Source organism: Lactuca sativa, chromosome 2, assembly GCF_002870075.4.
Source record: "Lactuca sativa cultivar Salinas chromosome 2, Lsat_Salinas_v11, whole genome shotgun sequence".
Classification (NCBI taxonomy): Eukaryota; Viridiplantae; Streptophyta; class Magnoliopsida; order Asterales; family Asteraceae; genus Lactuca; species Lactuca sativa.
In genome coordinates, this window is record NC_056624.2 from 150,112,873 (window position 1) to 150,138,044 (window position 25,172).

Genomic DNA, 25,172 nt, shown 5'->3' on the forward strand with positions numbered 1-25,172 from the left:
TTTGGATAAATGATTTTGTGAACGACATTTCTGAAAAATCGATGATTGCAATTTGTTTGGATGTATTTCTTTGCATTTTATTTGAACCAAGCTGGTAAGTCCTTTCCAATTAAGATCTCCCAATTCTGAAAATTCACTAGTGGAATCGAATATACGTTCTCTTAATTCAATTTTGGTATAGCTGCATTTGATTTCTGATTATCTCAACATCTGTAATCGATTTCTATCGATTTCCCATCATATCATGAATCTTTCTCCTGCTTTCGGTTAAATTTGTGGTGTTATGAAGGTGTTTGGTGTTTAATACAACTTGTTGAAGGTGTTTGACATTGTATTTCAAGGTAAAGCTAAGATAATTTGATAATGCACAGAAGGTGTTTGATAAAATGCATAAGAGATGTTTCAAGCCAAATTCTTAAAAATCGACTAATTCCATATTTAAAACATAGTTTCTAGTAATCTTAGACATGGATTATGTTATATTATATGTATTATGCCATATTTTATGTATTCTATGTATTTTGTCAAAATGTATTCTATGTATTCTGTCATATTCTATGTATTATGCCATATTATGTGAGAATGTATTCTGTCATATAACATGTATTCTGTCAAAATTACTAGTAACATATATTTTATGAAATGTGTTGTTTATTTTTCCATCCGTATTCCTAATATTCCGTATATTACCTTTGTATTCGTATGTGACTAATCTGCATTTGCAGTTTGTTAATCAGAAAAAGAAAAAATAAATGTCGTTATTTCACGAGTCACGAGCGAAGAACACATTCACTTTCTATGAATGTTTTCAATTTTCATTTTTATTTGGATGTTATTGACTTTATGAATTTATGTTGAAAACCTTTTTTATGTTAATTACTTTAATCATTTTATGAATTTATGTTGAAAAAATCTCATTTTTTAAAATGTGTTGTTTATTTATTAAACGGGTTATATGGGTTGGGATTGACCCATTACCTTGTGAACCCGCGAACCTATATACTTAAACGAGTTATATGGGTTGGGTTGGGTTGGGTTAAGGTTTCTAACCAACCAACCCATGACCTGTCAACCCGTAACCCGCCAACCCGAACCCAACCCAATTGCTAGGCTTACTAGTCACTATAAGGTGATAGGTGAATCCGTTTCCAGAACTCAACTCGTGAGACGGGAGATGACACATCCCATTATGAGTTTTCGCTTTCCTTATAGATGATTAGGCACATATATAAAAGTTAGGGCCGGTCCAGACAATGGGCAACCCGAGCGACCGCTCAGGGCCCACGTCTCCAGAGGCCCAAAGTTTTTGAGTTATGTAGTGTATATATATAAAAAAAAAATTATTACCTAAATGATTGTTAAAGCCTAAAATTGGTTCAAACTCAGATTAACTCAAAAAGTAAACAATTTTGCTTGTTTGTTATTGGTAATTGAACATGTCTATAGTGAAAAATAAATGATAGTTTTTTTAATCTTTCTTATATTTGTTTTTGACGGACTTTATTTTTCTTTTTGCCCCAGGCCCTATATACGTTTGGACCGGCCCTGATAAAAGTCGTTGGTATTAATTTCATTCTCTTTATATAACAAATGTTAATGAATTTATAATTTTTTTTTGTGCAACAAGTACCATTGGTAGTTACTATTGACATACACTTAAGGTTCTAAATAACACGTTATAACGGCATCAAAACATGCCATGGCGTTGAGAAGTGGTGTGGACGTCCTGAAAATGACCTAAGAGTCTGGATAAAGCTTGTACCCAAATAACGTGGTAAGGCGTGAAAATGCACACTTTTGTGTAACGACTTTTTTTTTTTCTTTTGGGCCTCCTATGGAACTACGGTTCCGACGTGCTTTGCGAGTAGCCTAGAGTCATCACGGGTGAACCTCTGTGACCACAAAGAGGCTTTTGTTCCTCTTTAGATTTGATCTAAGGATATAACATGTTTTTGTAATGTTCACCGACTTTTTGAAAAACGACATTTTTGTAAACTTTTAGTAGGATTGTAAATCGGTGAATAAATGTATATAGAGACGTGAAAACATTAGGTTTTTGTTAATATATGGTTTGTTTATATAACTGGACGATAGTGTGTGTGTGTGTGTATATATATATATATATATATATATATATATATATATATATATATATATATATATTGAAATTTTGTTGTGTTGTCGTTTCTTGAAAAACGCCAAGGCTTGTCCTGTCTCGCAAGGCTTGAGATTTGGTTGTGCCGTCAAATCACGTCTTACATTATTTACAATAATGCATACACTAAATCCAATTGATTACCGCATAAAATCGAGACTTTCATAACTTAGCATAATTTAGGGAAAAAACAAGTTACCTTGGATTCCAAGGTATGATATTTTCTTCGAAGGTAAAATTAAATATTTTGTTATTTTAGTGGACAATTTCACATTCAAACATCCCTAAGTAACATGAATTTATTAGATCACACATAAGTGCAACTCATTTTTCTTTCTTAAACGCCAAAGCATTCATTCAAGCATACTTAATTTCACCACGTGTTTAAAACACAAGTGTACGGATTAGTTCAAAATGGAACTGAAAATACACCCATGATGCTACTAAAAGTTGAAAATAACATAATCGTTCATCAGAATACATGTTTGATCATAGTGCATATATTGATTATGATTTAACTAAACTAACAAATACGAGAAAATAGCATGTAATAAAATACGAAGATCAATAACAATAGAAGCCAAGCTTGTAGAGTTTATTTGGCAATCCGAGGGTCTTTATAGCAAACATAGAAACATTGACAAACATCCTTACGGTGATCATCGCATTTTCCCCATCCTTTATCATGCAATTTTGCACACAATTGGTCGCATGAATTTGGTGAGCATGAAAGAGGTGGCTTTGACACTTGTTCATCTTTACATATCAAAGTTAACTTGCAGTTCACACCTATTTGATCATCAAATATATGTAAATCTCGTTATGACTTGACTTTGAAGACCAAAGTTCAAATTTTCGTTCACAAAACCAGTATGCATTCCTTAGTTTTCTTTTAGTCTTGTTAAAAGATATATATCACGGTATATAGAAAAGTATATATTGATGAGATCATGAACTAAATTGTTTCAAACTTAACTTGGATGCAGATTCTATATATCTTTGCAATTTGCTTACTGAAATATCAATGCATGCATATACACTAAATATACAAGAGAGATACATTGGCTTTATTGTAAATGAACCGTATTACAATTTATTTTGTGAAGTGACATGTTTGACCTTAAAAACCCCTTCACCCATAAGTTAATTTTCAAGGTCAAACTTAGAAAAACTGGCCATGAAATTTGATACACAATCGTATAAAAGTAGTTTAATTTTTTTAAGAGTATCACATAAGATATACTAAACATAGAATATGATGTGTAATTGTTGTCATGATTTTTACAAAAAAACAGATACATTTTGAAATGCTAAATAAATCAACAACATATTAATCTAACCAAGAAGAGCTCTAAAGTCTAAACATGCGTACCAAGAAATGGGTCAAATAGCATGAGGATTGACAAAACTGCTACAAACCTCATTATTGAAGGTTTTAAGTTTTGTTTACAACTTCAAAGAGAGGGAGATTGGGTGCGTCTTTATCTAATGAGTTTTTAAAAGTTGAAAATTTTCGGTTTCTTTATAACTTGAAACTACTTTATTTAATGAATAATTAATTCTTTTGTCTTTCAGTTTTAGTTTATAGCTTAATTAGGTGTTTTAATACAAAAAAAAATTGTATAAAAAAGTCAATTTTTTCTTTAATAACAAATTCAACCTAGTGAGTTTAAAATACGTGAATCTAGTAAAATAGCACACACTCGGTTTAAAATCTTGGAAATAAGTCGGTATCACTTAAACGGTTAAACCCGTGTGCATTAATTTTCAATTTCAAAGCATCTTGAGTATGGGGCAATACTTTTTTTTCTGGAAGACAGCAAATATATATATATATATATATATATATATATATATATATATATATATATATATATATATATATATATATATATATATATATATATATATATATATATATATATATATATATATATATTAAAGAGTACAAATAGAAAGTTCAAAATCAAAAAATTACATACAATGAAAAGGGCAAAGATTCCACATTCTCCGATCCACCTTTTTGCATTAAGTTATATATTTGCACCAAATAAACATTAGAGCTTTTATCCTTTCAACTATAATAAGCGGTCTCATGGGGATGTTCTCAAAACCCGTTAGTTTCTACCAATCCATATGCACCATAACGCTCCACATAGTATCATACTCAACAAGCTTTTTTTCTTATTACACTCGGACCATCTTGAGTGGAACGAAAACCTAATGGTTTTTGTCATGTATTGAATGAGACAAAAGTGACAACTTTTTATTCCACCAAAAACATGGGACAACAAAAGAGTTGAATGCCCTTCTTCTCACTATCATTAATAGTCCCAGAAAGTTAGTCAAGTTCGAGTTTACCTCTTACAACTTACAAAGATGCAACAATGTGAGTATAGCATGGAATGATAATAGGACAGAAGTGGTGGATCCAATCCCCGAAGGGTGCATTGATGTAAAAATTTCCATGCATGGTACCACAATGTTTTCTTGGACCATGTAATGTAAGCAATGATGGCCTTGATGGGGATAACCAAAATTGTAATTATATAGACAAAAATAATGTTTCTTGAGTTATCCATTACAAGGAATTCATTTAATGTTAAATATAAATGAGTTTCCAATCCGGCTCCTAGAATTGCATCATACATTCTTAGAGGCGGACACAAGAATGTCTATCAGTAGTGACACCAATTTTTTTTTTCTGATTAAATATAATAACATAGACCTTGAAAATGGGTCGTGTCGGGTCGGATTGAGACATTAAATGAGTTGAGAGTGATGGACTTGATAAACGAGTTGAACCGGAACATAAAAACACAAATGCGCTTGATATTTGACTGTTAACTGAGCTGAGTTCAAGCCGAGCTTAGGCTCATTTAAGCACACCCGATAAACAAGTCAAGCCCAAGCCAAAGCTCGAGCTTTGAAATTTAATCTCAAATCAAGCCGAGGGCGAGCTCGAGCCCCATGAATTTTAAACAAGTCGAGCCCGAGCCTACCGAATTGGAGCTCGGCTCGGCTGGTTTATTCGTTTTCAGTTCTTTATGATTTCCCTCCAGATTGATATAATACTTGTTCTTTTTTTAGGACAAGAAAGGTTTAAGCATGGAAAGGTTTGTTAGGTGCATTTCATGCACCTATTTTGCATAAATATTTCATCTTTAGCATTGTATTTAGAAGCTAAAATCATTCATTTTTATATATTTTTGGTTATTTCTAGTCTATCAAGTGAACATTTTTATTTACACACTTTATGGTGGTTTTCATGTATATTTGAAGATTGGAATGCACAGGGAGGACCTAAAAGAAGCTCGGGACAAAACTTGGATGCAAACAGAGCAAAAATGAAGAAGTTAAAAAAAATCAAGACGGGCCAAAACATTCAATTTCACTTGGCGCATGTTGAGCTATCAAAAATAGGTATGAATCCACAAAAGGCATGTTGATCATCTCTCCAACCGTTGACTTCATTCCACACCGAGCGTGTGGATTTGCACTTATTTCATCCAACAGAGACCCATCTATAATCCATTGACTTCTATAAAATTTATGAATTATCCTATTTCACTTCATACAACTTTACCATTTACTTTCCATCGTACATTTAACTCTAAAAATTTTCAATGTAACATATTGTCTAAAAAATTAGTTTTTCTATTGAATGTCAATTTGGTGTCCAACATTGAATTTAATCCATTAAATACTAACATTATATTTGAGGGTCATTCAACAATTACATTAAATTATGCATTATGAATGCTCTAAGGTTGTGTTTTGCACAAATAAATTTGATTTTTTTTAAGTTATTTCAATTTAGTGTTTGGTAAAACCATTATAAGTTAACTGAAAGTTATTTTTTTAATAAGTTATTTGAGATGGTTTATTAATAAATTATGTTACCACATTCTCTTCTATGTCGATTCCAATTTTTACCCCAAAAGTGTGGTTCTTTGCCACACATGAGAGAGAGTGTATGTTTCTTGCCACATGCAGCCAAACCGTATTCGAAATCAAATGGTGTTCCCACCAGGTGATGTGAAAACCGTGGATGCTATTGCAACTACACCCACAAGCTTTATATGCCCAAAATACTAAATATAAGCACAACCCAAACACACATTGCTAAGCTTGGCTATTAAATCATTTAGCTTCAAGGTTCCTTAAAATGGCCTAAACGCCTCTTCATGAGAGCTTGGAATGTAAGAGGGAGCAATAATGAAGTCAAAAGGCAAAGGTTCAAATAACGTTAGGTCTCAAGCATTTTCGACCATAACGAGCTAAGTCGTTTGTAAGAGATGACTTAAGACAACAATTTTGTATATAATTAATAATTCTATATATATTTTCAACTATTTTTCATTTTTATATACATATAAGATTTAAGACAGCATGTTGTTAAAGTTCGACTGCAAATAGAAACATTGGAGCCATGACAAATTTTATAGAATCTTGGGTATTACTAAGAATTCATAACACTCGTAATGAGTTTTAGCACATCCTGCATTGACATAACCTGAAAAAATATTCTGAAATTAAAAGAGACAACGCAAAGAATTTGGGAATCATATTAAAGCTGAAAAAAACAGTTTTGATTCCATAAAATATCCTTTACAGCCTCTCACTTAATTTTTTTTTAAAAGAATCTTATTATAACTGAAATGCTTTGCTGTGTAAACTGTAATACAACAATACATTGATTAGAATTGTAACTTTGCAATGAGTAGACTTAATGTTATAAAGAACACATATAACCCAACAAGACAGAATCCCCAAAACCTTGGAACCTGAAATCTACACCATGTCACAACCAACAACGACCCCATAAGGCTCAAAACCAAGAACACAAACGCCACCACAATACTAACATGAAATTCAAGCTCATAAGCCTCTGGATAAACATTAAACGTCTGTATAACCAAAGCACTTCCAAGCCCAAAAAGCATATTAAACATCGGTCCAGCAAAGCATCCAGCCATAGCCATGGCAGGTTGCCCTGCTTTTGCCACAGCAACATCCGTCACTAGATCCCCTACTGAGTTCCCCCATGCCAACACAGTCAACCCTAGCAGAGAGTGCGGCACCTCCAGGAGTGACCCTAATGCCGCCAGACAGTTGAGAAGCTCTCCGGCCATTGTGGAGATCCAACACACACTCATGATGAATCCCATTAGAACTATTGGCAGTTGCTCTGTTTTGGGGGGCTTTTTTTCGACTATGTAATGGACTAGTGATAGTGATGAGGTCCCAAAGAGTAGGATTAACCAGAGAGGGAGATGGATGTTAGGAAAGAGAAATGAAATTGGATGATTTAGAGGGATAAAGGATTTGCATGAGTACATTAGAGCTAGAGGACATAGTGCGATGTTGGCAGATCGATAGAATCTGTTCCATTCTGAAGGTGATGATTGTGGGATTGTTAGGTTTAACATTACTCTCACTGGAACATCCCATGTTTTTGATATCTGTTCAATCACGAAACTCATTCAATGTTGCATTCAAACAAGATATAGAACCAAAAAGAGGATTTATAGTTAATAGTTACTCCATGATCAAAAACATACCTTGTTAAAAGCTTGTCGAATCCCAGAGGTTGTCTTCTTCTTGGTAAAATCCATGGAATTACTTCCATTTTCAGGGTCAATTTCCATGGAACCTTTATGATCCTGAACTTCACTACCACCACGCTTCAATTTCCCACCACTATCCATCCCTAAATCCATCCAAAACACAAAACCAACGAAAAACAGATAGAACCCTACGAATCCAACAGCCTGCCATAGGTAAATCTCAGCACTAAGATACACATAGAACAGAAACAACGCCGCCGTAAGATAAAACAACACGTCCCTTATGAAAGGCGCAGGGGAAACGGCGAAGGGAGCTGCGTAGATCGCGACGAAACCAACGACGAGAGCTGAAACGAAAGTCCCGGCGGATAAAATCGCGCCGAATCCAGTTCGGGGGTTTCCGCCACCGACGGCTGCGACAGATGCGAACACATCAGGAGCGCCGTTTCCGAGTGCTAGAAGAGTGACTGCCCCCATACTCGGGGATAGATTCAAGTGAGTGGATAGTTTAGTGACGACGACGGAGAACTGATCTTGGGCGGTTTTGACGAGGATGTAGAACTGTAGGACGACGGTGAGGGAGAGAAAGGGGACTGAGAGAAATGGGTTTTGATTGAAGTGACAGAAGTGGAAGGAGAAGTAGTTGAGGAGGCCATTGGAGTGGGCGGAGCAGTGGAGGGTGGAAAAGGAGCAGCGGCGATCTTGTGGGATTTGAAGAATGTGTGAACAAGTGGTGGTGGTGGTGGTGTTGAGGAGTGACCTCCGGTGGATTTGGGTGGTGGGGAGACCCTGTTGATTGTTTGATGAGGGGAATTGAAGGAGGAAGAAGAAGATCAAAGTGAGGAGGATGATGAGGGAGGTTGATGCGGTTTTGGGGAAGGAGAAGACCGCCATGCCATCCCCAAAATCCTGCTTTCGATTGGAGTCTGGCCTTGAAAGTGTTTTTGATTTCTGTATACGCGTTTTGCCAATCAAAAATCATATGATATCTATTAACAACGGAATAATCTATAAAATATAAATAATATTTCACAACGTTTATATTTATTTTATTTTTCTAATGGAGTTTATAAAAATTTCGTTATCAAATAGGTTTATTTTGATTTAGAAAAAAAAAAATATTAATTAATATTTATAATTTAACCAAGTTATCCCATAGTATTTTTATTTGATAATTACCCCTAATAGCATGGCATACTTGATTATAGAAATTTAGATTTATTTAGGAACAGTTAATTAAGGTTATGTTTGATAGAAATAAACTAACCTATTGATAAGCTAGTTTGAGATAGCTTATTAACAAACTAGTTTATTGATAAGTTATCTTATAAGCTACAATAATTACTTAAAGCTTTTATCGACAAACTAGGTTATTGATAAGCAAGCTTACAAGCTAAAAGCTAGCTACAAAACAACTAGTGAGGAAGACATCATACCTAGGCTAAAGTTTCATCTAAGATGAAAACCAACATATTTGTCCTTCTTGTTTTATGTTCATTAAGAACTTTAAAAACATTAACATGATTCTAGTAGTAGCCCTTAAGACACACTTACAGGAACAAAGTAAGTGATCTTGTCATTCTATGCATTTCATGTGCTATTAATTTTAGTTAAGGTTCAACCCTTTCAATTAACTTGTACATAAATCCCTGATTTTGCTTGGATTTTATCTGTTTTCAACACTATATAATAAAGTTGTCAAAATCACGATCTTGATTGTAGGATCATACAATCCTAGATATGAAAAACGAGCCGGAGCATATACGGATCATACTTGGTGTAGGATCGTAGGTAAGATCGTGGGTAGGATCGTAGAATCGGGATCTGATCCGATCCTACCTTCCCTTATTTTTATTTTTTATTTTGTTGAAAAAAAAAATGAATTCATCACTTTATGACTTTTACCATTTACGAGTTTACCGTTTATAATATTGTGTTGTGAGTTGTGACTAATGTTTTGAAGTTTTTATAGTTTTTCAACGGAAAACTTAATGTTTAAGATACTTTTCATGTTTTAAAATTATAAGTTAAAATTATGTTTTATTTTGTGGGATATTAAGATCTCGATCCCGATCCCGATCTTGCAAACCTATAAACGATCCTACGTAGGAACCCGATCGTAACAACATTGCTACATAATGCATTACCATTGACAACGAGTCATCAAAAGTTGAAATTTGTCTACAACATGGAAAGCGCACGCGCTTTAATTTGTCATATTATGTGGGATGAACTCATATTATCATTGTGAAGTCATATTATGTGATGTGAACTCGGTTTTGTCGTATTGCGGATTAAGGAAGTTTGTGAAGTATAATGTAAGACCTAAAAACTTCGGCTTTATGTTTTGTAAGTAGTTATTTTTATTAAGGAAGTGATATGAGAATTTTATGTTAATTGTCTCACATGACACCAAACAAAATGAAGTTGATTGTCATCTTATTGCAGATTGTACTATGGCAATGGGTTGATAACCAAACTATGTTGTGGGTTCATGCTATAAAAGCCTTTCACGGTGAAGACTGTCTCCTTAATCAAAATTTGATTTGTCATACCTAAATTGGTCATTGATTGAATATTGTTTGTGCGCTCTTACAACTTAGGAGTAAAAGACCACATTTAAGGTCTTTGTGTAGTGTTAACATGGGTATTTGAATTGCCAATGTTCAGTCTGCATGAAGATGGCTTCTTCTTTTTTTTATATATATCATATTTAAGATACTGATTATTTATACGATTGAAAAAAGAACAATGACCATGTTTCATTATTTAATCATGAAAAAAACTCTTTCTTAACCAATTCAACATAATATGCAACTATTAACTCATACTAGTATAACACAAAATTTCACTGGATTTGGCATTAAAATGTTTTGACTTCTCAAGTACTAACCCAAACCAATGCATATGTTAGGGAAATCAACATGTATTTCCTTATTTAAAGAAAATAAAAAACAAAGCCATGATCCACCACCATCATATGCTTCAGTAATATCATTGGATTCACTGGAAAGTGAATTATAATTTAAAACTCCAAAATCTGCCAAAATCAAACACAATATCAATCAATACTCATGTTATACCGATATCAATCTTAGCTACTACACCTTTAATGTAAAATCATATAAGAAAAGAACACTTACATGTTCTATGAATCCGAGGGTGATTGAGGCTGCTGAGGTGGCGGTGGCCAAATGGCGGGACCCATATAAGGTGGAGCCTGCTGTGCATAAAGAGCAGGATCCAACATAGCCTTGTTTGACATCATCCCTGGTGCTCCTGACTGTGGTGACTGCTGAGCTGGCATGTAATAATAAGGAAAAGCATCCGAAGGTCCGCCAACTGGCACAGTGACAGCTGGCATGGATGTCATACCTTCATCTTTAATATCCTCTCTTGGGACAATATCAACCAAAAAGTCAAAAATATCAGTCCTTGTGATTGCAGCAGCAATATCATTCTTCTGTAATGTCCTCCTTTTATTCTCCTCAGTGTGATTCCATGACCTTAAAGTCAACTCCAATATGAACATTTCACATGCTCTTGCAAACACAATTGGTGCTTCTGCTGATATCATCCTCACATCTTCATCAGCTTTCATGATTTTCTTGATTCTTGCTAATGGAAGACTGTGGTTCTTGAAGTCAGTGACATTTTCGATTTCTCTGTATTGATTTGCCCAAAATGATTGGAGTTGTTGTTGAAGTTGCTGCTGTTGTTGTTGTTGGATTTGTTGATAAGCTAACTGTTGTTGTGCTAATTGAGCTGCTGTAGGCTGATTTGTTGCTTGAATTGCACCACCTACTTGTACTCTCCCAGGGGTCCCACTCAATTGAGTTGACTCGTATGGATTTGTTGCATATGATAACTGAGTTACACTGCTCATCATGTTGCTAGATTGGGGCTGCCCATGCCCTTGTGGATCCATGATTAGATGCAAAAATGGTAGGTCGATTTCCTAAATCAAAATCAACGTGTTAATCATGAAGAACATATATTTACTGATTGGGCTTCTGAATGTTACTTTCAATGTAAATTTTTTGAACTTCCTTTCAGTAATTCATAACGAAAAAGGAAAAGGTTTTGCGATCGACTAGCAAAAAAAAGCGTATGAAACGTGTGATTTCGGAAGTACTAGCTTTCAAATCAAAAGGTGTAAATGTGAAGGAGACAGAACCTGAATCACGATTTGATGATAGACGAATGAGAAAGAAGGAGATAGATCGTGAATCAGGTTAATGATGCAGTTCTAATGAACCATTTGAATCCTGCAAAACGAACATAATCGAAATCGATGAGTGAAATTCGGTTAATTGTGATATTTTTTAGGGGAAACAAGAGAGTGTTGATTCTTACACGCAACAGAAAGTTCTGATATTTGATCTTTGATCTTTGATTGTGTTCTTGATGGCTACGATCACCTTTCGTTCGTCTGGTTTCCTTGGGAGCAAATCCCAGAAACACTCACCGGCCAAACAAACTTTTCAAATGTTTCATGTTGGTATTTGACTATTTGCTAAAAGGAATTATTCTCATAAATAACTTGGTTAATATGCTTCTTCTTGTAACGCTAATTTTTATAATTATTCTTTGGGCCCCAAAAAATATTCTCTTCGCTTTTTTCATTAAAAATAATAGTAATACATTTTTATCTATGTTATATTATAATATTTAGTTTTTTTATTGTTAGGAAAGAAGAGTTTACATATATACTTATTTAGACATTAAACACTATATTAGTATATTAAAGCAAAAATGTGATAATCGTCGTAGTGTCTTACTCTTTTACAATCTTAGGCTTGATATTGCTACAAAACCAATTTTATTGTCATTCTTATAATTTTCCCAAACCAAGGGAACTACAACATGGTAAAACTATCATTGTCAAGTCTTTTTTTTTTATCTCAAGCCTCAAACATATAGTCTAGGAACTAACTAAGTTATATCATGTTGCATTTTTATGTGTTTCTATCGCATTAATGGTACTTCAATTTTTTCATTAAGATGTTTTATTTTGAAATTCTTTATCTAATTATATCATTGTATTTTCATAACAAAATATTAATAATCTTATTAAAATGTTATACCCATCATATAATAGTGAAATTTATTTTTTGGATGACAATGTTGTAATTTGGTAAATGTTTTAAAATAAAATAATTTAAGAAGTATAGATAAAAGTAAAATGCCAAGATAGACTAATCAACAAACACATATAATTGTTTCTTACATTTAGTCTTTACGAGATCAAGAACTATAGTAATAATCTACACAGCACAATTAATGAATGGGATAATGACTTAAAATAATACCTTTTGATTTGTACACATTTGATCATTGAGTTTTTTTTTCGTCCATATTTGTCTTTTCAATTTATTTAACTGTACACATTCAGTCCTTATGACCGGCTATTTCAGATAAACCAAGAAAAATGTTCTCATAGGGTAATATATTTCCTATTTTGTACAAATTTAGTCTTTAATATATAGATTTTTTTATTGCAAAATAAGTTCTTGTTGTTTTTGTATACATTCGGTACTTATGATCGATTTTTTTAGGTTTTCTCACATCCTACATGGAACAATCATTAATGAGGTGTATCAGATTGTTGATGCTTATGGTCACTACGACCTCAGTTGTATGGTTGCTTAGGTCTTGTGTTTCGCATAGGCCTTGTGTTATGAACGTCGTAACTTCTTCATACGATCACAGATTTTAACGATCTTTATATTAACGTGTTTATATTTGAGTCTACTACAAATTTCGTTTACATTACTATCGTTAAAAAGTAATATATTTTTACTTACGGTCTTTATATACATGTGTTCTTTATAAATGTATGTATGAATATTTTTTATAAAATCGTAAATATAAATATACTATTTTTTAACAGGAGTAACCTAAATGAAAATTATATTAGACTCAAATACCAACATGTAAATATAAAGATCATTAAAATCGAGATCGTATGAAAAAATTACGACGTTCAGAACACAAGACCTAAGCATCAAACAATTGAGGTCGCGTTGGCTATAAGCATAAACAGCCCCAAACACTTCATTAATGATTGTCCCACGTAGGATGTTGTAAAGAAAACCTTAAAAAAACCGTTCATAAATATTGAATGTGTAGAAAAAACAAGGACTTATTTTACAACAATATATATATATATATATATATATATATATATATATATATATATATATATATATATATATATATATATATATATATATATATATAAGGACTAAATGTATACAAAGTGAATAATATAAATTACCTTATTAAGTCATTTTTTTGGCTTACCTAAATTAACCGGTTATAAGGATTGAATGTGTACAGTTAAACAAGTTAATGATGCAAATCTGGACGGAAAAATACAAATTGAAAAGCATATTACCATTTTAAGTCATTATTCCTTAATAAAACCTTACTTTTCATGAATTTTCCACAAACCTTGTATCAAAATGTATACATCAAACTTTGGTCCTGTTCGGCAAACGTTATTGGGAGTATTATGGTCACTTTTAGAAAAAATGAAACAACATTTACTACATGAAAACACTCTAACAAAGTTGACCAAATTATGTGTCTAAGAAAGCTTAGGTAAGACTAATATTTCATACGATCAGTTGTTATTAAACAGCATTAATCCTTCCTCGTATGTAACATGTTTAGGGTAAACTACAATTTATCTGTTTTGTCTTGTTTTGTCTTTCCGGTTTATCAGAAACTATAGATTTTGTTCCTAGATTTTTTTATTTTTTTTTTCGACCCTAATAAAATTGGTAACATTATTTGTACAAGGTTTTTAAGCATACGCATTGTTGCAAAAGATTATGCTATCTTTTTTTTTTTTTGTAAAAATTGATGGTGATGGAGAGAAAAATAAAGAAATGTGTGGCAAAAACAGAAATAACAATGTACTTTCTATTTGTGCCACACACATACACAACCATACTCATACAACAAAGTCACATACAACCACAATTAGGGATGAAATTTAAATCCGAAAAACCAGAACCACATTGACTGGAATACGTAGAATCGGTCTGTGTATCAAGTTGTTAAGTGGCTTTATCAGGTTTCGGGTAATCCGGATTTGGGGCAATCGGGTGCTGGTAAAATGGGTGCGTGTGTGACAAACCCATAACAAAATGTCAGGGGTAGCACACGTAAATTTTTGGGGAAGCGCACCAAGAAAATTGCACTACAAATTTTTTTCACTACATCTAAAAATTTGAGGGGTAGCAACTTAATAATCTTAATGGGTTAAGTACTTAATAAAGACAACTATACATGGTTGCTTCTTTTTTACGTCATCTTAGACTGAAAATAACAAAATAGGTTAACCCAAAAGACATGGCTTAGATGATTTTTACCCTTTGCCTTTTGCCTATTTGTGCTTTTTACCCTTCAACTTCTCTAACAAATATTATGAATTTTCCTTCTGAAATGTAAGGTTAAATGACCATGTTTAGATGATTTAGTCGGTCTACATTATTTATACACCGTTACTCATTAATGAGATGTGCAAAAAATAGCCCCCAAGTAAATATTAAAGAAATGAGCATTTTACCCCAATCTCTTCGGTTCCTTCATTCTTTTTTTCCCTTCATTATAAGAACCCTAAAATCACATACTTTTGTTTTATTTCTTCAACAACAATAACATCAAACATATCTATAAAGCCAAATCAAATCAAAACCATAAGAAGCTAATACCAACGATTGTATTTACACTACACTTCATTCAAATCTTGAAGTTGCCATAATGGGCATTTGGGGCTCAGTAAATCGATTTTAGATTTGATTTAAAATAACTGATAACTATAAATGATAGAAAAATATAATCGGTTTCATGAATAGAAAAAAAAATCTTTTTTAATAAAGACCCAAAAAAATACTGAACTCAAAAAACTTAGATTCAAGAGCTTGGCTCCTACCATTTGTCAAAATTTTGGCCACCAATTTTCTGAAATTGACCCATGAACAATGGAAATAAAAAATATTCCATTTTCAACTCCTATTAATTTGATAATTGCAACTCTGATATACAAGTATAGTATTTACAAAAGAACTATCTGTTTTCTTTCTTTTTCTTGATGATGATGAATATTCAAGAAGAGAGGAAGTTTACTTATGTTTGCATCAAACATTATCTGGCCAAAACTCCCTAAAGAAAGCACGTTGGAATTCATTCTCTTGTAACCTCTTCTCAATTTCTTGAGCTTTCTTCATCTTCTTTGACAGCTTTGCTTTACTTTTCTTTGATAACTGAAAGCCAACATTCGGATAAACATCAGTGAGGTAATTACTAAGTACTAACAAAAAAACAAATTTAAAGATGAAATCCAAATGCATCAAAACAAAAGGGCAACTTACTTTATCATTAGTCTTATCAGAAGCCAAGTTTTTTTGATCCCCTGTGTTCTGTGATTTCTTTATCTCTGCTGCACCCAACCCTCGTTTGTTCTTCTTTAAAAATGCCTGCACAGGCTCCAACCTTCCCTGTTTAAAGAAAGAATGATTAGTTGCTTCACAATGGAACATTGCATCCGAGTCTGATCGATCATAATTGAACAAAAACTCGATGTGTAACATTGAATAAGAGCGCATCGTAAATCTACTTAGAAAGTCACATTAGGGTTTCCGAATAGGTGAACTTACCTGTTCAGAAATACCAAGGCCGGTTCCTTCTTTCCAACCGTGTTTTTTCAGCAGCTTCATGAACAAAAACGAAAATACAATTACAAACTAGGAATTGAACAATTGTGTAAACGGAGATCGAAAGGAAGGTATACATGGAGAAACATCAAAGAAATATAATTTCACCTGAAAACCAATATTAGAGGAGGAGATGGGCGTTGCAGTAGATGAACCCTCCGAATTCGACATTCCTCTTTAAGTTCTCCGGCAAAGTCTCCACTAGTTGGCTGAGTTTTGCGATCTTTCGGTACTCCGGCGCAAGACTCTACCACCTGCGGTGAAATTCGATTTTTAGATTTGATAAGACCTAGAATGAAATTGGGGGAAAAGAAATCTGCACAGTTTTATGCTTAAGGGGTGTTTGTGTTTGGATTATTGTTATTGTTTTGCTGTGGGAATAAGCGAGGGATGGTTATTAATATTAGTTTATTTAGTTTAATAAGCAATAAACAATAAGCGATGATGCTTATTAATATTAATTTATTTAGTCTAATAAGTTGAATTTTATCCAAACACTTAAATTAGCTTATTGTGGGAATAAGCAATAAACACCTCTTTTTTTCCTATCCAAACGCCCCTATATGCAAAAATTTGTGGTATGCATATTTTTTTAGTTTTAATATAAACCTTATTTTTTTTAGATTTATGGTAATTTTTAGTTTTAAGCTGGGTTTATTGTGTACTAGGTTTAAAACTTGTGTATTATACGGGTTGATTAAAGAAAATAAAATATTAAAATATAAATAATAAGTATTTTTTAAAATAAAATTTTAAAATAAAAAATGAAGGAACATATTAATTGCAATTTATTATAATATTTATTACATTTCATACTTTACATATATAATTATAAGATTATGTGGCTTTTTAATTTTAAAAATTGAAAAAAAACTATAAATTGACAAGTGGATATTATTTATTTAAAAAATATCATAAAATGACAATTGTCAAAATTCATTAGAGATTAACATATGACAAAAAATACATTTATTTATTAGAGTTGATTTGGTCCTCTAATATTAAAATAACTATAATGCCCTTAAAGTATTTATTTTTCATTTTTTTATAAAATCTAACAGTTAATTATTTATTTCAATGATTAAAAAATAAGAAGAGTCTCTCTCTCTCTCTCTCTCTCTCTCTCTCTCTCTCTCTCTCTCTCTCTCTCCCGGTAACGACCCAAAATACATAAGTAAAAACTTTGTTTTTTAATTCATCAATCCAAACATCACATGTTCCGAAAACATACAAAATACAAACTATCACAAATATCAGAGTAAACATAGATCATAAAATGCAGAAATCATGAGGAGGATGTTGTGTCATCATGTCGGGCACTTCCATTTTGTACCGCAAGTACCTGAAACCAAAAACATATATGTAAGCACAAAGCTTAGTGAGATTCCCCAAAATACCATATACACCATATGTATAAATATAACAGCACGTGTGACATCCATATTTTCACGACCAGAAAAAGACCGATTTATTTATGCTTATTTATAAATCAGAGTATCAATTTTGAAGAATAATATTATGGAATTCGTTCCCAGAAAACATGATAATGATATTATCAAAGCATTTCCAAATAAATGTATTTTATTTATGTTAAAACATTAGGATGTCATCGTTAATACAGAAGCATAAGCATAACGAAATATTACAAGCGTTATAGTAATTAAACTAGTGGCCTAGTACCCCTTGAATCTATCAACAGAATGTATCTTTCATATAGCCACCTGTGATACAATAGACTGAGTAGGTCAGGTACATAGGGATTTCAATCCTACAATGTGAGAATAATGTATATCTCAAACCTGAAAATCCAATTATTATCATTAACACAGATATATCATATCTCTAAAACAATTTATCTCATCCCGCCAATTCCTACGTAAAGATCCTATACATAGATCTTAAAAGATATAGCCTAAATGATCAATATGAACAACAAACTGATGACACTGCTTCGGAAATTCCATGGCAGCAACCGAGGATCAATAAATACATCAAATGAGGGGAATGGAATAAGTTTCACCACGAACCTTCGTTCGTAAAAACAACAAGACAATTAAGTCATGGGTGGTTATTTAGATTATTGTGTCTGGCAGTGGTCTGACACTGTGAGGTATTTTAACCCCGGACTCACCCTATTCGGCAATACAACATCAGACATACCTGGTAGTGGTCTATTACTGACACACTCTAATAGGCAATCTACGAAGTTCCCTAAATTACTTCGTGAAAGGAAATGTTGGCACACAAAGCTCATCAAAAGAAAAGTATAGGGAGATACTAGTAAAGTACTCTTGTACAGTCCCGTACCTGACACAATAGTGTAAAAAAAAAAAAGGACTTTGTACATGATAGTAATTCAGGCATATTATAGTACCCTGGTATGAGTAAGACTCGTACCCCATAACATAATAACACTCCTCTTGTTCTCTTCTTCTTCCTCTTGTTCCCCGACTTCCGTTTATAGTCTTCTCCCTTTGATGGCTCGGGAACTGGGACTTCTACACCATGGCAGACTCCATGGTCGACGAGTCGTTGAGCCAGGCGTTTGGCGCTATCAAATGTGGCTGGGTTAGAAGACAGTACATCCCCTTGGATCGGGGTAGATAAACCCCAGATGTACATTTCTATCTTCTTACTCTCCGGGGTAACCATCCCGGGGCATAGTGCTGCCAGGTCGCTAAACCTGTCAATGTAGGCCACTATGTCTGAGCCAACCATGGTATGTGTTGGATTAGTGTCTAAGTCCACAACTATTTTGGTATGTAGTTGACCCGATTATGAGCATGGTCCTTTTGGGTTGCCTTCACCATAGCAATATGTAGGATGAATTAAGGAGAGAAAGGTTTAAATATGATTTATTAATATATTATGAGAATAATATATTAAAAGAGAAATCATATTGTTTAATTAATATTAGTCAATAATTAATTGATAATTAATTTTGTGGCTAAAATAGATTAATTAAATATAGGGGACTGGACTGCAATTATTGGATAATTGAGTTGTTGGGCTAAGGAATGCTAAAGGAACAAGGGGTGAATGAAATTATGATGGGAGCCCATCATATTTTCGTCCATGGCCTTATCCCAGAAGGTTCCATGGGCTGCTTAGAGTTTAAGCTGTCCATTAGGGTTTTGACTGAAACCCTAGCAGCCCACACAAGTATATAAAGAACCCTTTAGGCCCCAAAAACGTGGTGAACTAAATCCTTAGGGTTTCTAGACGTTTTTGGGTGCCTCCTCTCTTCTTCTTCTTCATCTTGTTGCTTAGTGGTGTTTGTGACTCCATTAGAGGTGCAGTACTTGAGGCACTAAGCTTTCTGAAGCCAATCAAAGCAAGGAATTGATTGTTATTGCAATATAACAATCAAAGGTAATTACTGAACCCTTATTTCAGTTCTTATATGATAGATCTAGGGTTTATAGCTTTGGATATTCAATTGCATGTTCATTAGACAAACTAGATCCAAAAGCTATTCGGGTTTGCATGTACACCATAGGATTGATGGTTTGCTTAAAACCTATCAGTATGCTCCCATAGTTCTTGTTCCAGTTTCTGAACTTCGCCCCTCGGGCAGTATTCTTCCAGCATCATCTCTTTTAGGTTCTCCCAACCTATTGAGTTAACCATAGATAGGATCAGTGACTTAGCATGGCTATTCCACCATGTTAGGGCTCTGTCGGAGAAGGTGCAGGCAGCAAACTTCACTTTGCTCCCTTCTGGGCACGAACAGATTGCAAAGACCGAATCTATTTTCTCGAACCATCGCATTAGAGCGATGGCTCCACCATTTCCATTAAAGGAATTGGGTTTGCAGTTCATGAAGTCCTTATACGAACACTCCCTTGAGTGTCTGTGAGTAACTCTGGGGTTTGTTAAGTGGGTACCACTACCAGATCCGAAGGTACCACTTTCACCGAAGTGAGCTAGAGCAGTTGCCACTGCGGAGGATATCGCTGCTTGGAGAGCAGCAGCATCGAATTGGGGCGGAGGTAGTGGTGTTTGAGTTGGAGTTATCTAAGTAGTGTGTATGTTCGATCTGCGAGGAGGCATCTTTGCTAAAAGAATACAAAGATGAGATGGAATAAGTCTATAGCAGTGGAGATAAGCCGAAAGCTGAAAGACAAGGTCGTCCTAGTTCTGAGTGTATTTGGTCCTGACTTCCACAGGGTTCTGGAAACAATTCATAAAAGAGTATATACCTAATAAACTTTATGAATTATAAATGGTTGTCCTCGAATAAATATATATGACCTAGATAACTGTTACCAGTTGCATGCAAAGAAAATAATCCTAACACATAGGGTGAGCAGTGTTTCCACTAAGTCATTAAGTTAACCAATATTATTATTTATTAGAGTAACACATATGACGTTTTTTGGTTACTTCGGTTGATCCTTCTTCGAAAACTTCTCATGAACCTGCTCTTGTTCCTCCTTGACTCTTTTGTTGACCGCTATAAGGAAGTGGTTACACCTATCTGGGCTTGTCGTGCGAGAATGGAAGTGTCTAAAGAATCTATGAGATTTAGGGTAACTTCATGGGTGATCCTTACAGAGTCCTTCTATAATTGTACAATGTATACAAGTTGTATATAATTCAAAATTAAATAGACCTTCGAATAAGTGATCCTATTCCAAAACCACAACCAAACAAGGAACGGGTAGTGGAGCGTAGATCACAAATTCTAGGTCTATAAAATCTCAATTATATAAAACCTTGGGAGTATACATTGCAAGATTATAGACCTATCCATAAGGGTCTTTTAAGTTATCACATAAGTTATTTATATAGTGCCTAAAATACTCCTATAGTATTTTAATGTAATGTACTCGGTACATTTTAAACTTGTTATCGCGTTATAGTATCATAGAATACTCCTATAGTATTCTAACTTTATGCACTTGATCTAGAATTCTCTTGGCGGGTGTTAGGTAAGTTTTAAGACCATTGCAACACCACATCACTCCCAAACACATGACGGTCACATCTCGAATAAATATAGTTGATCATGCTATATTGATCCTATTATGATTACATAACTGTCGAGGTTTGACCACAGTATTCAACCTTTAACTTCTTCTGTTTTGTTCTTCTTGTGATACTTGTTCTAGTATGTATACATGTATAAGCAAGTAGGTATATTTTTATAACTTATTGTTATATTCTTAAAATATATTATTATCCAGAGCACTTAAGCCCCATTATATATATAGTTGTATATCTTTTATCGGTTGATATACTTAGTTCACTATAAACAATGCTCTGATACCAATATGTCACACCCCAAAACCGGAATGACGGAAACGTTCGGGGGTGGAGGACGTCATGTTTAGTATCAAAAGACATGCATCATAGTAATCAAAGTAATAAACAACCATTTCATTAGAAAGAAAGTGTTTACAATGTGTGTGTTCACAAAACATAGAATACATGTGTAAATAACAAAACAAGACTTAGAGCTATTATGCTCCATCTTCTAAATCCCCAGCGCAAGTACCCGTCTACTAGTTTCCTGAGAATACAAGTTATTTTGAAAGAGTTGATCAGCAATTAAGTTGGTGAGTTCCTAAGATTTTAGTGATGTAAGTAAGTTGTAGAAAGCTTAGTAAGTTGTAGTAAGTTGTAACTTTTGTTTAGAAAAGTTCGCATGTTCCTCCAGAAAATCCTATATTTCCTACTTTGATGAAAGATAAGTAAAAATGACTCTACAATCCTTTCTATGAGTACTAAATGGATACAAGTTATATAGAACTCAGAGTAAACAAACAATCGATTATGTGTATCTGCCCTAAGCCCACAACCAAACAAGGAACAGGAAATGAGGCGGATGGCACACATCCCATTGGTTGTTAGATCATTGTTGTATATAACCCTGGTGTATTCACTTGGTACTCACGGAGTTAATTGTAATAGTTCCTTTATATTTTATGAAAAGATCCTTTAAGAAAATTCTTATTTCTTTTAGTAAAAATGGTAACCACAGTGGTTCTTCCTATAATCTCTTAGGTTATACTAGCTATATATAATATAATATCGAATAAATAGTTAATTGTGTGAATTTGCCATAAGCCCACAACCAAACAAGGAACAGGAAATCAAGCGGAAGACACACATCTAACTATCTATCGGGTATTAATTACATATAACCCTGATGTATAAACTAAGGTATTATAGAATTAATCACCTAAAGTCCTTTAAGTTATATTGGTTTAATAAGATGGATTAAACCCTTTACTGGTAAGTTTCTAGTTTTGTATGCCAAATGTTCTATTTGAAAAGTGTGTTTTGTACTAGAAAAATGTGCATTGAATTAGTGTCATATGACCTGACCCATACCTGGTACCCCTTATGATGACTTAATGTATACAGAACATATATATAACTAAGATCAAATGGATAATAGGCTGGGTGAATCCGCTCTAAGCCCACAACCAAACAAGGAACAGGAAATGAAGCGGAAAGTGTGACATCCCCAAAATCACGGCCAGAAAAGATCGGTTTGTTTATGCTTTGTTTAAAAATCAGAGTAACATTTTAAATAAAAATGTTGCGGAATTTGTCCCAAAACAAAATATGATAAAGATTTATCAAAAGCATTTCCATAGAAATGTATTTCATTAAAAGACTTGGGATGTCATGTTCGTACAGATCAAAAGCATAAACAGTACAATATAAGTCTTACTACATTATTTCATATCTACAGGCCTATATCCGTAATCCCTCGTCCAAACATCATATCTATGCTCAAGTGCCACTACCTGTAATACAAGAAACTGAGTGGGTCAGGCTTGGGAGTCTGGTGAGCACATAGGGTTTTCAACCCACAATAAATAAGTTTAATAATTTCATCAATCAACAATAACCCGATTACCCGTTCCCGTTATCCTCACTTTACGTCCCTAAACACCTATCATAAGGGACCTAGCCTAAGGATCATCATCGGGACGAACACTACTGCTAAGGGGATTCCTCAGCAATAAATGTCCTAAAGGCAACCATGTGGGGGATGGAGTACATCAGTGAATACATCGTTCACAAACACCTACAGGTTGCGAATCTGCTAGTGTTCCACTGGACTGTCTAGAAGAGTCTATGGTCGTCATCCATACTCCGCTAGATGACAGAATCAACAACATCAACATCGAGGCCTCTCATCATTTTATCACACATCACCTATTACATCTATCCATGTTTTACCCCAACATCTTCGTAGATATAAAATACATATACAGTTTAAATCATTGAAAACATGTATAACAATGTTCATCCAGCATAGATAGCAAGTATTCAGATAATATGCACACACAGCACGTAATTTATATAAAATACTTCATATCTATGTGTAAGCTGAAAGTAACTATGCACTCACCTGAGTAGGTGGTGACTCGGCGCTTGGACAGCACTTCGTTACTCTTAACACACTTTTCCTTCGACAAAACCAAGTATCATTGCCACTAGGGTTTAGTCTAATATTCACCGCGACTAATTAATAGTCTAGCTATTATTACTATTATATAAGTGTTAAACGATACTTATATAACCCATAATAATAGCCCAAGTACTTATTATAAGGTCCTAATAACATTACTATATTAAAACATAAGCTAAACTAAAGATAGGATAGGTACAACTCACTTACAGCGGGTTTTTCTCGAAAACCGAGCTTCACTGGAGCAGAGTTCCCGAGCTGAAAGGCTCTTTTCTCGGGACTCCAGGAGCCTCGGGGCTTCCTTCGGGTGCTATGGGGTTTACCTAGGCTTTAGGGGGCTTAAGGAGGCTTAGAGAGAGAAACTAGAGAGATAAAGTGAGTTTGGGAGGTGTGAAGAGAAGGCTAGACCCGACACCTCTATTTATAGTGAAAATATCTGATGGACTCGCCGAGTTGGTCCATGTGGTGGCCTTCTGGTGGTGCCACGTGTCCAATTCTAGTGGTGCCACGTCACCCCCTTTCGCGTATCAGCCTTCGAACTTAGAAAAATCATAACTCTCGCATACGAGCTCCATTTTCGACGTTATTTATATCCACGCGTAGGTAAAATCAAGATCTACAACTTTCATTTAGACTATGTCGGCTAATTTTCGACCGATCTCAAATTTAACAGTAGGAGGCGTTTAGACTGTTAAATGACCGCGAATAATTCGTAACTCCTTCATACGAACTCCGTTTTCGTCCATCTTTTTACTGTTGAGTTCCTATTAATGAGATATTCAACTCTCATTTAGTTCGCGTAAGCCAAAAACCGCTCGAACTAAAATTCGAGTTTCAGGTCGTGCACTGCTAAGCCGAATCTTAGAAAAATCATAACTTCCTCATACGAAGTCAGATTTGGGCGTTCTTTTTATCGACGCTCTTAGTTTAACATATTCTACAAATTTCGTTTAGATTGCTAAGGATAAATCTTGCTCTATCGTAAATTCACTATTTACGCTTCCCGGTGTCGTGTCGATTTTGCCGTAAAACTTCGACGGGTCATAACTTCTTCGTTATAACTCGGATTTCGGCGTTCTTTATATGTACGGAAACCTTGAGACATATTATACAACTTTATGTAGAGACATTGGGCTTATCTCATACTTTAATTTTGACGCTTATTTTTATTCTTTATTAATTATACATTTATAATTAAATTATAAGCACATAAATACACATAATTCACATAATACTCAAATATTTCATCTTTATTACTTCAAAAATAGTTACAATAGTTGACCTAGACT

At 34.0% G+C, this 25,172-nt stretch overlaps 3 protein-coding genes across 3 annotated transcripts; all 3 read right to left on the bottom strand.

Annotated features, from left to right (window-relative positions):
* Window positions 1-6,725: 6,725 nt before the first annotated feature.
* LOC111909676 (cation/calcium exchanger 5) lies at window positions 6,726-8,712 on the bottom strand. Its single transcript, XM_023905454.3, has 2 exons — window positions 7,720-8,712; window positions 6,726-7,620 (listed from the first exon to the last, which is right to left on the bottom strand). Exons 1-2 carry the CDS (start codon window positions 8,617-8,619, stop codon window positions 6,856-6,858), a joined length of 1,665 nt encoding a protein of 554 aa, XP_023761222.1. The 5' UTR covers window positions 8,620-8,712; the 3' UTR covers window positions 6,726-6,855.
* Window positions 8,713-10,561: 1,849 nt separating this feature from the next.
* Window positions 10,562-12,269, bottom strand: LOC111909675 (nuclear transcription factor Y subunit C-9). Its single transcript, XM_023905453.2, has 4 exons — window positions 12,082-12,269; window positions 11,903-11,993; window positions 10,869-11,683; window positions 10,562-10,765 (listed from the first exon to the last, which is right to left on the bottom strand). Exon 3 carries the CDS (start codon window positions 11,651-11,653, stop codon window positions 10,874-10,876), a length of 780 nt encoding a protein of 259 aa, XP_023761221.1. The 5' UTR covers window positions 11,654-11,683; window positions 11,903-11,993; window positions 12,082-12,269; the 3' UTR covers window positions 10,562-10,765; window positions 10,869-10,873.
* Window positions 12,270-15,726: 3,457 nt separating this feature from the next.
* On the bottom strand, window positions 15,727-16,815 carry LOC111909674 (uncharacterized). Its single transcript, XM_023905452.3, has 4 exons — window positions 16,560-16,815; window positions 16,395-16,448; window positions 16,110-16,235; window positions 15,727-16,001 (listed from the first exon to the last, which is right to left on the bottom strand). Exons 1-4 carry the CDS (start codon window positions 16,620-16,622, stop codon window positions 15,876-15,878), a joined length of 369 nt encoding a protein of 122 aa, XP_023761220.1. The 5' UTR covers window positions 16,623-16,815; the 3' UTR covers window positions 15,727-15,875.
* Window positions 16,816-25,172: the final 8,357 nt, after the last annotated feature.

Coding starts and splice junctions, on each gene's coding strand:
- LOC111909676 (XM_023905454.3), bottom strand. CDS start 8,619: ATGGCGGTCTTCTCCTTCCCCAAAACCGCATCAACCTCCCTCATCATC. Junction 7,621..7,719: donor TTCGACAAGCTTTTAACAAG/GTATGTTTTTGA, acceptor GTGATTGAACAG/ATATCAAAAACATGGGATGT.
- LOC111909674 (XM_023905452.3), bottom strand. CDS start 16,622: ATGTCGAATTCGGAGGGTTCATCTACTGCAACGCCCATCTCCTCCTCT. Junction 16,236..16,394: donor GCCTTGGTATTTCTGAACAG/GTAAGTTCACCT, acceptor TTCTTTAAACAG/GGAAGGTTGGAGCCTGTGCA. Junction 16,002..16,109: donor CTGATAAGACTAATGATAAA/GTAAGTTGCCCT, acceptor GTTGGCTTTCAG/TTATCAAAGAAAAGTAAAGC.
- LOC111909675 (XM_023905453.2), bottom strand. CDS start 11,653: ATGGATCCACAAGGGCATGGGCAGCCCCAATCTAGCAACATGATGAGC.